Source organism: Sinohyriopsis cumingii, chromosome 15 (assembly GCF_028554795.1).
Source record: "Sinohyriopsis cumingii isolate HCF-2022 chromosome 15, ASM2855479v2, whole genome shotgun sequence".
NCBI classification, from domain to species: Eukaryota; Metazoa; Mollusca; class Bivalvia; order Unionida; family Unionidae; genus Sinohyriopsis; species Sinohyriopsis cumingii.
The window spans coordinates 13,141,120-13,156,634 of record NC_142975.1 but is presented as its reverse complement, the minus strand read 5'-3'; the positions used below and the strand labels follow the sequence as shown (position 1 = coordinate 13,156,634).

The 15,515-nt window shown below is 35.6% G+C and overlaps 1 protein-coding gene across 1 annotated transcript in view; it reads right to left on the bottom strand.

The window, feature by feature from the left end:
- Nucleotides 1-2,696: 2,696 nt before the first annotated feature.
- The window catches only part of LOC149781276 (chordin-like), a 128,882-nt gene continuing 116,063 nt past the window's right edge, over nucleotides 2,697-15,515 (bottom strand). Inside the window, exons 21-23 of the mRNA XM_089935364.1 lie at nucleotides 6,119-6,216; nucleotides 5,480-5,573; nucleotides 2,697-3,785 (exon numbers count right to left, since the gene is read on the bottom strand). Coding sequence (XP_089791490.1) covers nucleotides 3,730-3,785; nucleotides 5,480-5,573; nucleotides 6,119-6,216 — 248 coding nt within the window. The 3' untranslated portion in view covers nucleotides 2,697-3,729. The remainder of the gene's footprint in view (nucleotides 3,786-5,479; nucleotides 5,574-6,118; nucleotides 6,217-15,515) is intronic.

The following is a 15,515-nucleotide window of genomic DNA, read 5'->3' as shown; positions in this document are numbered from 1 at the left end:
ATACATTGCCCGTAATCACTGACGGCATAATACTGTAATAAATCTAGGGTATGCGTCATTTGTATTTACGTCTACATTATATATATTTATTAAATTTTGGTGTTTAGTTGTTTGATTACTGAAGCCGGTGTCCGGGAAATATTTCTTAGCCTGAGTAATTAGCCAATCTCTAGGGGCAAACACAACAGTGTGCAGTGTTAATGAGATTTCAAGATGGCATGGTTTAATTTCGTACTGAGTTTAGGTCAAGATAAGTGGGTATAAGCCAAGTAGTCCCTATTTAAATCTAAAGGTTTTGATTGATTACGTATCCCCCTATGAATTATGTGTGATAGGAATCGATATTTTGTACAATGGAATAATTGTGAAGGGATTGTTCCATTATCTGGAGAAGTCCTTTATTTTTGTCACGATGGTAAATATGGTATAAAGTCACATGCGAAATGAGGCTAAAAAATCATGGTTCGACTGACCCAATGATAGAGTAGGAAAATAGTTCCCTGTATTTGGTGTTTGAGTTGTGATTTGCTTTTTATGGTATTTAAGTTACCGGCGCTATGTTACGGAAATCTACCGAATGAAAACCATGCAATTGTGAGGCTGCCATGCAATTAGGAAGTTGTGATGCAAATGTGAAGCTGGGATATTTTGTGGTCATTGTTTGATTAAATGAAATTATTTACAGTCTTTGCACTGTTTTAGAACTTCCAGTTGACAACGATTGTTGTATAGAAGCCCTTGGAAATAAAAGTCTTCGAAGCGAACCTACATGAGTGTATCATTCGCTCGGTTAAGAGACCCCTTGCATGTTACAATGCATTCTTGTTCAGAGTATAGACTTTCAACCTGAGAGACAGACGTTTGTTGAACTCAGTTAATAGATTTTTTGACGATGCACAAAAAAATGAATCTTGGAGACTTTTAGAAGCAAAAATAAGAATGCGTTTGATACAAGACATTTTGACTCCATACTGCAGTGATTTTTATACGTCTCACCTGAACTCTTTATTTTCACTACCTTTAAAACAATTTTACATGTTAACGTTACTTGGAAGGTTTTATTTATTTGTTTTTTTTATATTTTTAAAATTCATTTATAAAGACAAAGGCACGATAAAAGAATCCAAATAAATCAACAGTATGAGAAAGCTGAAAATGAACTTGAGAATGTTACAATGAATCCATTCACATTTCTAGCAGTAAAACTGAGCCATGTTACTTGAGCATAAAGTAAGTCAATAAGACTTCCAAAAATAACTTCCACAAACATCACACATGTGTACGTCAGTATACAAAAGGAAAAAAAAAATGAGACAAACGCCATATAGTATCATATACGCAGGTTCTAAGCAGCATGTGTTGTGTGGTCTCCATGATTAATCAAATGAAGAAATGAATCTGTTGAAGTAGATTTCTAGCTTGAACATCAAAACAACTTTTTAAGTTGAAGACGAACGTCTGCGCAAACTTGAATCGTTAGAAAGTAAAATTCTGTTTACACGTTCAAATTTTGCATGAACATTTAACAGAAAGATGCACAAAGTACTAGACATTTTGTGAAAGACTCTTCAACATATTTTTGTGATTTTTGTTTCTTGAATTTTCGATCATGTTAACAATCTCCGTTTGGAAATTTCAACGAGTTTCAGGCTCGTCTTTCGAGTTTCAGGTTCGTCTTCCGAGTTTCAGGCTCGTCTTTCGAGTTTCAGGCTCGTCTTCCGAGTTTCAGGCTCGTCTTTCGAGTTTCAGGTTCGTCGTTCGAGTTTCAGGCTCGTCTTTTGAGTTTCAGGCTCGTCGTTCGAGTTTCAGGCTCGTCTTTCGAGTTTCAGGCTCGTCTTTGGAGATTACTCAGTCTCTTTCCGAGAGTGGTTAATGTATTATAGATTTGACAACTTTACATGTCAAAACTCGTCTTGTTTTAAAATAATAATCGAAATTTAAGGATATTTTCATTAATTTGATTTAATTTTATTTTGTTTATGTCCATATTAGTTTGAAAGACATCAGTGGCGTAGCAAGAAATTGTACAATGCCTTATTATATGGATTTGTTGCCGCCTCCATGCCACCCCCCCCCCCACCCCCGGCGGATTGCTACGCCATTGTCACACGTCATAAAGACTAATATTTGCAAATCTGTTCATCAAGTGGTCAAGAAAGACCTGAGAAGATTTAGTAATCCCTTTCAACAATGTACCAAATGTGTTAATATCCGTAAGTGCAAAATAATATTTTTCACATCTGCGCCAATATTTAAGCTATTTTGACTTGTTGGATTTGAAATATTTTTTATCTTGGTTTTTATTCGCTAATCATTTCACTTTTCCACTTTGGAAATATTTGGCCTTGTACTTTCTCAACATATTCAAAATGGGTTTGATTTATTCTGGCTATAAGATTTATCATCCCATCAGTTCGAATGGGACTCAACGGCGAATTAAAATCTCCTGCGATCATTAATGCAAGAGGAACTTTGAACACTACTTCTTGTTCAATACCTGTCAATCGTGACTTTATTTTTTCCCGAAGTTCGAAGGCAAAGGTTCGTGAAATAAAGTAATCGCGTAATATCAGTTATTGAAGGCATTTTTGCTGGCTTGTTACAATTGGAGGCAGAGGCAGATAGGAAAGAGAATATACTTGTTATAAAGGAGTAGGAAAGAGAATATACTTGTTATAAAGGAATTGATATGGAGAGCATCTTTATAAATTTAATATTAACAACCTTATTATATCACAAAACTGGAGATGTTTTCACACACAGTAGCTGGTTCATGTAACAAGAACAGCGAAATGCACATCATTAGTAAAGATTAGAGTATCTGGCGTTAAGATACAAATAGTAAATATGATGATATTGTATCCTACTGATAGATTAAGAAACCTGCATAGCTATAATACAGAGCATTGATATAACACGATTTACATAATTACCCGTTTCGTTCAGAATTTATCAGATGACGAATGGACAAAAAGAGAGTCTATAGCACAATTGTTACATGTAACACGTGACAGCTATTGTGGAACACGAGGCGCTAAGGCTATATTTTCAAATGTAAAACGTAGGAAATAAGAAATAGAATTTCCATAAATATTTAGATACATTATTTTTTACAATCAATCACATTTTACACAGTCAGACTGCCATCGGTCTGATATATGGTCGGCGAGCCACCGTTAGAATTCGGTCATGACCAGTCCGAGGATCGATCAGAAGATCTGCGTGCAATGTCGTAAAGCATCGTACAAATATAGTCGTCTAATGGTTCCGTTTAAAGAAAGCAACTCAAAGATTCAGTAGACATAATAAAACTATTAAATCATCATCTAGAAAGTGTAAATAATGCACGTGCAATGCACGTGGATACCGTAACTCTCTTTATCCCATTGACTCTGGAGAGGCGAGTAAGCACACGTGTGCAATAAGCTATACTCCCTTATGCATCGCACATACAATAAATGCCATCAGAATTATAAGAAGATACAAAAGCAATATAAAATAAAGCACGCAACAGAAGCACAATCCACGGAATGTCTGGTCAATACCGTACAACAGAGCAACGTCTCAAACAGGCAAGCAATTGTCCTCTGTCCGACTCTTAACAGAATTTCCACCAACCATGTTCTCTTTCTACCACTCAAAATATCTAGGCACAAATATAATCTTTTGATCGTAACTATCCTTCTTCGCCCTGTGCCGAACATGAAAAAGTTTCATGACAATTCAATTTCATGTAAATTCGCTTCTTCGACGACCCTTCTTCCTACGTGCTCTGGATATAGTTTCTGAAACGAAAAGGAAAGAAAAACATACATAGAGAGGATTTCTTTAAAAGAAAAATAAATGTAAGTTCGGAACCCTCTTGGTAGAACGCGCAGACGCGCATTGTGCACAAACAATCTGCCATCTGACGCGAGTATGGACGCACGATTGCATGTATGTATGCACAAAATAGTACAAGAAAAGGTTTACGTTGAAACAGCCTGGACGCAAACCCAGATTCGGGAATCAAGGAAAATCACTATATCTCCACACCTGCTGTGAGGTGTAAATATCTTGTATGTTTAACAATGTATTTTCAATAGCTGAGACAACAGAGGAAGAATAAGAAGAATATGAAGAAGAAGAAACACAGGTTCATATAGTTGTTGGTAAATATATGTAACACAACACAAAACATTTGGACAAGTTTCTTAATCAGCTAAAAGTTAAAAAATATAAAACATTTGGTATAGAATAAGGTTCTATATTTCTTAGAGAAATGGAGGCTTTTACATTTAACTTGCTCTAGCTCTTTTGGAACAAAGGAAATGTGTTAGATTTAATTTTTGGTTTTAGTATATATATATATATATATATATATATATATATATATATATATATATATATATATATATATATATATATGCCATAATCTTCATATTTGCTTTATAATTTGAGTATTTTCTTAAATTCTGCTTAATTTATGAACTTTTTTCATAAATTATGTGCTGTGTTTTCGATTGCTTCTACAAATGCATGATCATTAGTTTTCTTTGCATTTCATGACCACTCCTCATGGTCTGGAGGTGAGTCCTGGGACCACTGTTGAACACCAACCTGGATCGTTCAAGAAAGTAAATGATGGGATTAGTATTTTGAGCTTAATGCCATTCTTTCAGAAAATGATAGTCTATACATGGTGGGATAAGAACCCAGGAAACCTCGGGAACAACCAATGACCCACGGGAAACCACTGACCCACGGGAAACTACTGACAATCTTTCTCATACACCCTCACTGGCCGAGACCGAAACTTGAACCCACTCGGACAGAAGTGAGATGGAAGTGATCGGTAAAAGCAAGCGATTTAGGCTACTCGGCCACCCGGGGCCTCCAAGGAATTTGCGAATTCATAAGATGTTTCCTATTTCATACAGCAAGGTGGGCATGAATCTACCAACCTATTATAACAACGCAAGGTGGATAAATTTTCTTTAAGTAAAGAAATGTTCGTGCAGTAAGAATGAAGGGATACAATTTTCAAGGCCAAAACAAAACAAAGAATATCAATTTTTTTAAAAATGTTTCAGAAGATACGCATATTATTTAATTATGTTTAAAATCAAATATTTAAATTTACTTCGATCTTTCCATTTGTTAAATTCAATGCATAATAGGTAAATCCCACACGAACATAAACCTTTTTCTAGGCTTTCAGGAGGGTTGGCTACCATACGGCTGGATATATTAGATTACACAAACAGTATCTTTATCTGCCGTGCACAAATATATATGAATTCAAGGCATACTGATAGAAAAGTGCCCCTTTGCGATAATTTATTTCGACGTCGGGTCATGTTATATATTTAATGAACTTATTTACAATGAGAGCAATTAAAATTTGCAGATCGCATTCAAAATATAAAAATACAACAAAAAATAAAATATAAAAAAATAATTTAAAAAAACATTTTTTTTAAAATAAAAAGCTTATTACCTGTGCATTCTGAACAGCAAGAGCCTATCGGTCGGTATTGTCTCTTACAGTTCAACTGCTTGCATTTATTTCTCCTGCATTTTGTCTTTCCATTCTGAAATGATGATAACAATGTCACATATTTTTATCAAGGACGTGTGAACATAAAATATTAATACGATGTCATTATCAAGGACTAGTCAACTTGAATGTTAATACTGTCTTTATCAAGTACGTGTGAACATTAAATGTAAAATGTCTCATATCTTTATCAAGTACGTGTGAGCATAAAATTTAAAATGTCACATATCTTTATCAAGTACGCGTGAACATAAAATTTTAAATGTCACATATCTTTATCAAGGACGTGTGCGCATAAAACTTAAAATGTCACATATTGTTATCAAGGACGTGTGAGCATAAAATTTAAAATGTCACATATCTTTATCAAGGACGTGTGAGCATACAATTTTAAATGTCACATATCTTTATCAAGGACGTGTGAGCATAAAATGTTAATATGTCTTCATCAAGGACGTGTAAATATGATGCTTATTATCCTCGTCTGCACTGCCCTCGTTCTATCCATTAATTGCCGGAATTGCTCTGATAGGCCTACATTTGATAATTAAATTTGTTCATGTGTTTGTGATGACTTACTACACATTTACAATAGTAACATTTCATGAATCCGAAAGGGGAGACTCGTGGATGCCACTGTTCTCCGTCATGAAAGATATCTTCCCCAACATGGCAAGCTGAAAAATAGGAAACATGTTAATGCCCCACAACGAATGTTGATATAGAATGTTCATCCGTCCGTTGCGTTTCGGTCAAATTTTACAGTAATGTTGTTTCACTTTAATATTTGGCTGCTCTACCATGTAACTTTGAGAGTACGTTCCTCTTGGCGAGTACAACAAAATTTCCATCAAAGTAGGTCAGTGTGTCATATATTTCACACTTATGTGACTTTACATTTTTTAAAGTCAATTTACCATGCAATGTTGGCTGTGAAGACAACTAGTGTTGTAATATCAAAAATATGAAACTGCACACGCTATAGGTAAAGTGTAACGAGTACGTGATAAGAGTGGTGTTTGATGACTCAGAACAGAAGCAGACGGCAATTTAGGCACGGTCTCACGCGCTGAATAAAATACAAAATGTACTTCCTCCTCTTACATATTTCAATATGAGACAACAAAGTAGTTATTAGCCATACATTAACAAACTAAATGTGTGGCTTCTCAAAAGTCTTGCTTGCAAGCGACGAAGACAATAAAGTGCTTGTTTGAGAGTAAATTTTAAAGCAAAATAATTTTCTAGGCATTCTACGATTTCACAAGATAAATTCAATAACGTTATGTATATTGTTAACCCACTTTTATGTCTTCTATTATTTTCATGGAGTTTATGGGGGGGGGGGGAGAGGGTCTATTAGCAAACTTAATAGCAATGCTTTGTCCTTAAAATTGACCTATTGGGGTAATGGTTTAACATATGTAAATCGTGAAATTGCGTAGCCTTTTGCATACAAGTCGAGTTACATTACTCACTATGTCATGAAATACCCAGTAAATAAATAACGCAGTCTTGCGTAAGAGTTGCCTTACAGTACTCACTAGACCATGACATACGCAGAAAGTAAATTATGCAGTCTTACATAAAAGTCGACGTACAGTATTCACTAGACCATGACATACGCAGAAAGTAAATTACGCAGTCTTACATAAAAGTCGACTTATATCACTCACTATACCATGACATACGCAGAAAGTAAATTACGCAGTCTTGCATAAAAGTCGACTTACATTACTCAGCAGACTATGAAATACGCAGTAAATAAATTACATAGACTTGCATAAAAGTCAGCTGTCCATTGGAACAATGTGTTATACTCGTAATCAAAAGGGTGCGGGTTCAATTCCACCATCGTATCAGCCCACATCGGTTTACGTTAGGAAGAATTTTGGTAATGCACTTAAATCTACTTGCCTCCTTGTATCCTTCAACGTGTTGCTGTGCTGCATCAATCTTGCTCAATCATTTTTTATATGTGTTACACGTGGTTTCTGAACCTTTATTTTACAGTTATCATCCCATTTTTCTTTTTTAAAGACTCAGACGGGACTTGTCAGCACGCATGAGCGATATACAGTAATTATAATTCTTAAATGTAAATGAATAAGAGGAGTATTTTACAAGTTCTAAATATTTTGTTATAAAGTTTTTGTTTCTTTGAACATATAAATAAATTGAACACCTATCTACATACAAAATAACGTTCCTATAAAAAGGACTGCCCTGCGCGTGCAGCACGCGGATCAGTTCTGTTTCTGAGCAATTCTGCTACTGATCGAACAGCATGAACAATACATCTGGGCGCTTTTAGGATACTCATGACTGATAGCATGGCGGACTCCAATAAAGTCCACGTATGAAATTCTTTGTCATAACCTACAATTTTGGAGTACTTTCGTTGGTTAAAAGAGTGGATGCGAATCCATCGATGATGGCCCACTTTCTGGAGGAGCGTTGTCTTCAATGTTTGAGAGGAAGTTGCTTCTGTGCATGAAAAATTGTTGAAGACACTCGATATACCGTGAAAAATATTTCTATTATCAGGATAATTCATTCTTCAGCTGTTTTTAATAATATATTAGATAATCATTTTAAGCTCAACATTTTTGTGTAAGGTGGGTCAGGCATTTGTGGAAATTTGATTGAACACATATTTCGGGTACGTACGGAGGGAAGTATGTATGCGTAGAGGTATATGTTAAATCTAGGTAGTACGTACGCACATAAAAACAAAAACTATATTATAGCAACCTCGAGTGAAACCTTTGTGACATTGCCAACAACAAACAACACATAGTATTCGCATACCTTCCCGCTTGTTTGTGCCTCCGACCGATATTTAAAACAAAAAGCATCAAGGATATAAAAATGCATGAAACTTAGTCATTTGATTCATCAATTTATAATTTCTAACTTAAATGTCGCAAAGGGGTCCCTATCACTATCAACTTATAAGGAAATGAAAGGGATGAAAGAAGGATAAGAGCGAAGGAACGGTATTTGCTATGTTCTAATACGTACAAATTTCTAGCTGTTGTCATAATGGAACATAGCGTAAACGTATGTTTCTGAATCTTTTAATATTAGTAACACATTTTTGCATTTCATTTTTGTTGTTGTTCTTTATGAAGATCGTTGGCAAATAAATGAGTATAAGAACACATCTTAATGTTTCTTAATGGAAGTCTGTGATAAAAATAATTTCATATTCGATAGTCGGCACTGAAAGAGAAAATGATGGTCGTTTTCTATTATAAATCCACAAGAACAGAAAGGATCAGCAATGAGGTTGCATTTAAATAAATTATAATTTAGCAAACTGCATTAGTGTCTGGATTGGCTCAATAGCATAGAATTTCGCCTATTATAAAATGCAAAATAACTTGGATAGGAATTTGGAAGTATATTCTTGAAAGGTTAGTGTCGATGTCCAATTCCTTATGGCAGATCGTTCCAGGAGTGTTGATATATACGACTTTTGAACAGAAAATATTACATATTGATATTCAATGATATTGTCCCAGTTGTTTCATTAAATCATTTATATAATACAGGGACTGGTAGTTGATTTTGTTGTTGTTGTTGTTGTAAAACAACCTGTAGTTATATTTTATTTTCGCCTTCTTGTCAGAGTAGGCCATTTATTTCGAAATAAAGTGCTCCACTGTTAGCAAAGTTTGGTAGTTCAGAAACTGTTGTAGCCTTTTTATGCTGTAATTCTACCATTTATCGGAAAGATGGATTACTACAAGAAGAATGGAGGTTCAATAAATTTTAATACACTTTTTCAGGTTTTGTCTTCATAATACATATTTCAACTTCCCCAGTCGTCCAAACATATAGATACAGAATGAATTATAGATTTAATAGAAGCCATTAGATGATAAAATAATTCCCAGATGCCCCATTAGTCACCGTGTTATCAAACTTTAACGATGGATATGTTAGTGAATTTATTTCCATATATATCCTTGGCAGTTCGGTAGAAGATCGGTATTCAAGGAAAAATGAAATGTTTAAATTTTAATGCTCACTTTATATGTGCACATGTAGCTGGAGGAAAAACATACAGTTCTGTAGCGAAATGTCGCGGGTTCGAACCCCGGCCGAGTCATACCAAAGACTTATAAAAAATGGTACTAATAGCTGCCTCGTTAGGTGCTCACCATTACGAGGCTAGTGTTAGGACTGGTCGGCCTGGTGTCAGGATAATATGACTGGGTGGGACATCACGCTACATGTCTGTGGCATGAAGCCCCAGTACTAGACATCACTAAAAGCTGCCAAACTGTAGACATCGTAGCGATATGACTGAAAAATTGTCAAAGCTACGCAAAAAATCCATATCACACACATACACTTTAAGGTTACGTAAATACGAGGATTGTCAACTGTACTCTTACGGGTACTGCATCAAAAAATGCATCACGCGCATTGGACATTCTGTGTTGAAAAATTATTTTGTCTGTAAAATGTTCTGTTTTGTTCTTTGGTTTATAGTTTGTAAGAAAAGTATAATCTACTTTTAAACGTTTATACTAGTTCAACCATCATTTTCTGGGACTATTTTTACGCACAATAAGTGAAAGGTGCATTGTCTGTCAGAATGAACGAACGTATTCGTTCTTCTTTTAATCTAAATAATTTCCACTGAAATAAATCTATGCGATAAAAAGTATCTCAAATAGGTAATGCTTTAATAATAAATTTATGAAACTATTTGAATAATGTCCAGGTTTTTCTTGCCAAGGCTCGCACAAGCTGGACATTATTCAACTCGTTTCATAAATTCAATATTAAATTATTACCCATTTGATTTCCTTTATGTATCAAAGCGGCACATCAAGACTGAAGTAAAATATACATCATGCATTAACAAGGATTTTTTTTTTTACAAATCGTCAAGGAATTGCTAAATTTGTAATTGATGTGCAATGTCGATGCACAAGTGATTAAATACGCAAGGAATATTCAAATTTTGTGACGTCATCAAAATGGACTGTTTAACACAATAACCCCTGGAGCTTTTTGCCATTTTCGCCTGAAAATCGAGTAGGAAACACATTTTGAAAGCTATTTCTGAATAGACTGGAAAACACCAAATCCCCGGTCATCTTTCAATAACATATTGTCTAGTTGTGTTAGAAACATCGTTTTTCTTTGGCTATTTGACTCGCGCATGAGCAGAAGGGTAAAAGTTGGAGGGGGTTTTTTTTGTTGCTGAACGGAGCCATTATTTTTGTATGGAGACCACTCTTTATTTCAAATGCCCATCTTGTCCTACCTTTTGCAAAGGCTCATCTGTCTGTTTGCAGTTCATACCGGTTTGCCTTAGATCTGAGACCAAAAAGTCTAAAATCCGGACACAAAATCGGATTCCGACCACGGGCGAATTTTAAGTTCTAAAAAAGTCGGGTCCAAAAAATGAGGTTTTTCTATCTGTATTTTGTAGTGCAGCTAGATATTCCAGATTATTTGGTATCATTGTAGAGCTACATCTGTCTACCTTTCTATAATACCACCACTTTAGTGTATCATGCATGACCATGACGCTACAGAGCTCGGCAGTAGGCTACTACCTCCTGCCCCGTAAAGTCGTCGCTAGAGGTTAATGTTTTAAAGCACCACATTAAAACTGACGTAACGAATCCTCTGTGTATTCAAGCGGCACATCAAGACTGACGTAATGAATCCTCTATGTATTCAAGCGGCACATCAAGACTGACGTAATGAATCCTCTATGTATTCAAGCGGTACATCAAGACTGACGTAATGAATCCTCTAGGTATTAAAGCGGTACATCAAGACTGACGTAATATATACATCATACATTAAAGCACCACATCAAAACTGACGTAATGAATCCTCTAGGTATTAAAGCGGCACATCAAAATTGACGTAATATATACATCATACATTAAAGCACCACATCAAAACTGACGTAACGAATCCTCTGTGTATTAAAGCGGCACATCAAGACTAACGTCATGAATCCTCTAGGTATTAAAGCACCACATCAAAACTGACGTCATGAATCCTCTAGGTATTAAAGCACCACATCAAAACTGACGTAATATATACATCATACATTAAAGCACCACATTAAAACTGACGTAACGAATCCTTTGTTTATTTAAGCGGTACATCAAGACTGATGTAATGAATCCTCTATGTATTAACGCACCACATCAAAACTGACGTAATGAATCCTCTATGTATTAAAGCACCATATCAAAACTGACGTCATGAATCCTCTAGGTATTAAAGCGGCACATCAAGACTGACGTAATATATACATCATACATTAAAGCACCACATTAAAACTGACGTAATGAATCCTCTATGTATTAAAGCGGCACATCAAAACTGACGTAATGAATTCTCTATGTATTAAAGCGCCACATCAAAACTGACGTCATGAATCCTCTAGGTATGAAAGCGGCACATCAAGACTGACGTAATATATACATCATACATTAAAGCACCACATCAAGACTGACATCATGAATCCTCTAGGTATTAAAGCGGCACATCAAAACTGACGTAATTTATCCAGTTATAATTGGTATCAATATTGTGTATTCGACGTGATTTATAAGTCTTGTTGAGGCCGGGTGTTGCGATTTCTAAGAATAAGTTTTGAGCCATTCCTTCGTACATATGAACATATGTCGCTTTAATAAAGACATGTCTTACCATTACGACAGGTAATTATTAGCGGTATATGTCTACTCCAACCTCTTTTGAATGTATCACCCGAACTTAGTAAGACCGCTCCGGTGGCCTAGTGGTTAGAGCGTCAGCCTCGGATGCGGAAGGTCGCGGGTTTGAGCCCCGGCCGAGTCATACCAAAGACTTATAAAAATGGTACTAACAGCTTCCTCGCTAGGCTCTCAGCATTACGAGGTTAGCATTGGGACTGGTCGGCCTGTTGACAGGATAATGTGACTGGATGGGACATGATGCTACATGTCTGCATCATGATGACTCAGTGCTACACATCACTGTAAAACTGTCACACTGCAGACATCGTAGTTATATGACTGAAAAATTGTTAAAGCTATGTTAAAAATCCAAATTCCCCGATGTTGGCATCCCACTCAACGTTTCTCTGCCCGGTATATCAATAGCGAAGCCAATAAATCGTAGGCTTCAATTTCAATACTTCCTATTTTTCTCGATAATCTCTTTAAAGACAGCAAAATGTCTTTTACAGGGTGTAAACAATAGTGAACTCTTAATCAGTCCACTCAACTTACATCTTGTAGATTATAACCTATGCAACAATTAAAATGCACTCACTATAGGGTACTGACCATTTATCGATGATGGAGGCCGGCCATTTTTCCTTTGAGCTAAGATATTTATTTTTTTACTTCAAGATAATTATTTGTAAAAATATAATATAATGAATATAGCCTTGTGGGTTTTTGCTTTAAAAAAATTTCTCCAGATAATGATAGAATAAATTTTTTAAATAGTGCCAGAACACTGCTCCAGGATATTAAAATGTATGATGCCTAATAGAATTGTGGTTTACCATGGTACTATCGGGGAATGTATATATATATATATATCATGCAACAGAGAAATGTAGATAATTTGCTTACCTTACTTTTTTATTATCTCAGTCTGGCTGTTTCAGCCTGGTTGTCTCAATCTTGCTGCGCGAGAAACTAGATTTCAAGGGAGGAAACCCTTGTTTTCTTTTGATGTGCCTGACGGAGTTGTTTTACAACAAATAATAACTACACCAATAAATTGTAAAAGCAACTTAAGGTCTCAACAACTTTCACACACACACACACACACACACACACACACACACACACACACACACTATTTGGTAGAACTCATTGAGGAATGTTTATTAAATAACCCAAACTGCTAAGGCCATCAGTGTTAATCTCATGGATAAACTGTTTGAATCCTCGCTCTAATACACAATCATCTTCATTAAGTATTTTATGGTTTAACAAGTTGCACTTTTGGTGTACAGGGACGGCATGAAGAACACAAACACACGTCAGTTGTGGAGATATCCCTTGAAAGCTATCATGTGAAAGAAATATCGAATATTTCGAGTTTAACGAAAGACATAGGAAGACAAGGACAGGGCAGAACGGAAGAAACACAACAACGAAAAACCAGGAAAGGTTGCAAACCCCATTTTTCAGACAGGCAACCGGTATCTACAAATGTTATAAGAACAGTGTGTAACCTGATAATCCATTCTACTTTGCCCTTGTAACCCATGTGGATGCACACGGGACAGATAAGGAATGAACTTGTATGGGCAATAGTTGTGGCAAGAAATCTGTGTACCTTAATGAAAACAAACTTGCCCAATTCTAGTCATATTACAAAAACTCCAGCGTGAGAAAATAGTTATGTCCGAAATGAATAGAAAAGATGTTCCAAACACAGTCTATACACATCACATGCCACAAAAATAAAAACTCTCTCAAAAATTAATTAAGTTAGGCAAAACCAAAAATATATATCAATCCTGCCTTCTTCAAAGTCTGTCAAGCATTGTTTACAGATGGGTATTGTGTTTAAGAGAATAATAATACATGGTGGTCATTTTACATCCAATGCCAATTAATATACCAGTATGTTACACACAGCTTTACCTCATTAATATACCAGTATGTCACACACAGCTTTACCTCATTAATATACCAGTATGTCACACACAGCTTTACCTCATTATTATACCAGTATGTCACACACAGCTTTACCTCATTAATATACCAGTATGTCACACACAGCTTTACCTCATTAATATACCAGTATGTCACACACAGCTTTACCTCATTAATATACCAGTATGTCACACACAGCTTCACCTCATTAATATACCAGGATGTCACACACAGCTTTACCTCATTAATATACCAGTATGTCACACACAGCTTTACCTCATTAATATACCAGTATGTTACACACAGCTTTACCTCATTAATATACCAGTATATCACACACAGCTTCATCTCATTCATATACCAGTATGTCATACACAGATTCACCTCATTAATATACCAGTATGTCACACACAGCTTCACCTCATTAATATATCAGTATGTCACACACAGCTTCACCTCATTAATATACCAGTATGTCACACACAGCTTCACCTCATTAATATACCGGTATGTCATACACAGCTTCACCTCATTAATATACCAGTATGTCACATACAGCTTCACCTCATTAATATACCAGTATGTCACACACAGCTTCACCTCATTAATATAAAAGTATGTCACACACAGCTTCACCTCTTAAAATGAAAAGTTGAGTGATATAGTAACAGAGATTTCTAATTCTCCGTGAATAAGAACACAGTACTACAGTCATTACACACTTCGAATGAGCGGTGTAACCAGTATCGTATCCAAATTAAAACTAAGGAATGTTAAAAGTTATCCTATTAAAAACAATAATTACTTATTGTTATTTTCATATGACACCCATCAATTAAATATGATAATACAGTAATAACATAAAATGATTTTGGGTTTCTATTTTGTCTTGCGTAGAACCTGTATACTTAGGGTCGACAGGTCACCTCACTGCCCTCGTTAACATATTCGTATTAAAGCGCGGTGTTTGCAAACAAGAGCACATGGCTCGAGATGGGAATGTTGCAATAATTACAACCTGTAACAATCATAAAGGTTTTTTTTTTTCTTGTTTTATTTCTTGTTTTCATTTCTTCTAAGAACGGCAGATATAACTAGATTTTACGGGGAAAATTATTGTAATAAATTTAGAGTATGCGCACTTGGTTATAGCGCCCCGTTTTAAGCAATTCTTAGATTTGTGTGATTACTTGTATGATTATTGGAATTCGGCGCCATGGAAATATTCCTAGCCCGAAATAATGAGCTAATTATTAGGAGCAAACGTCACGGAGTGGAGTGTTAGTGTGTTTCCATGATGTCATGGTTCACTAGTAGTGAATTCC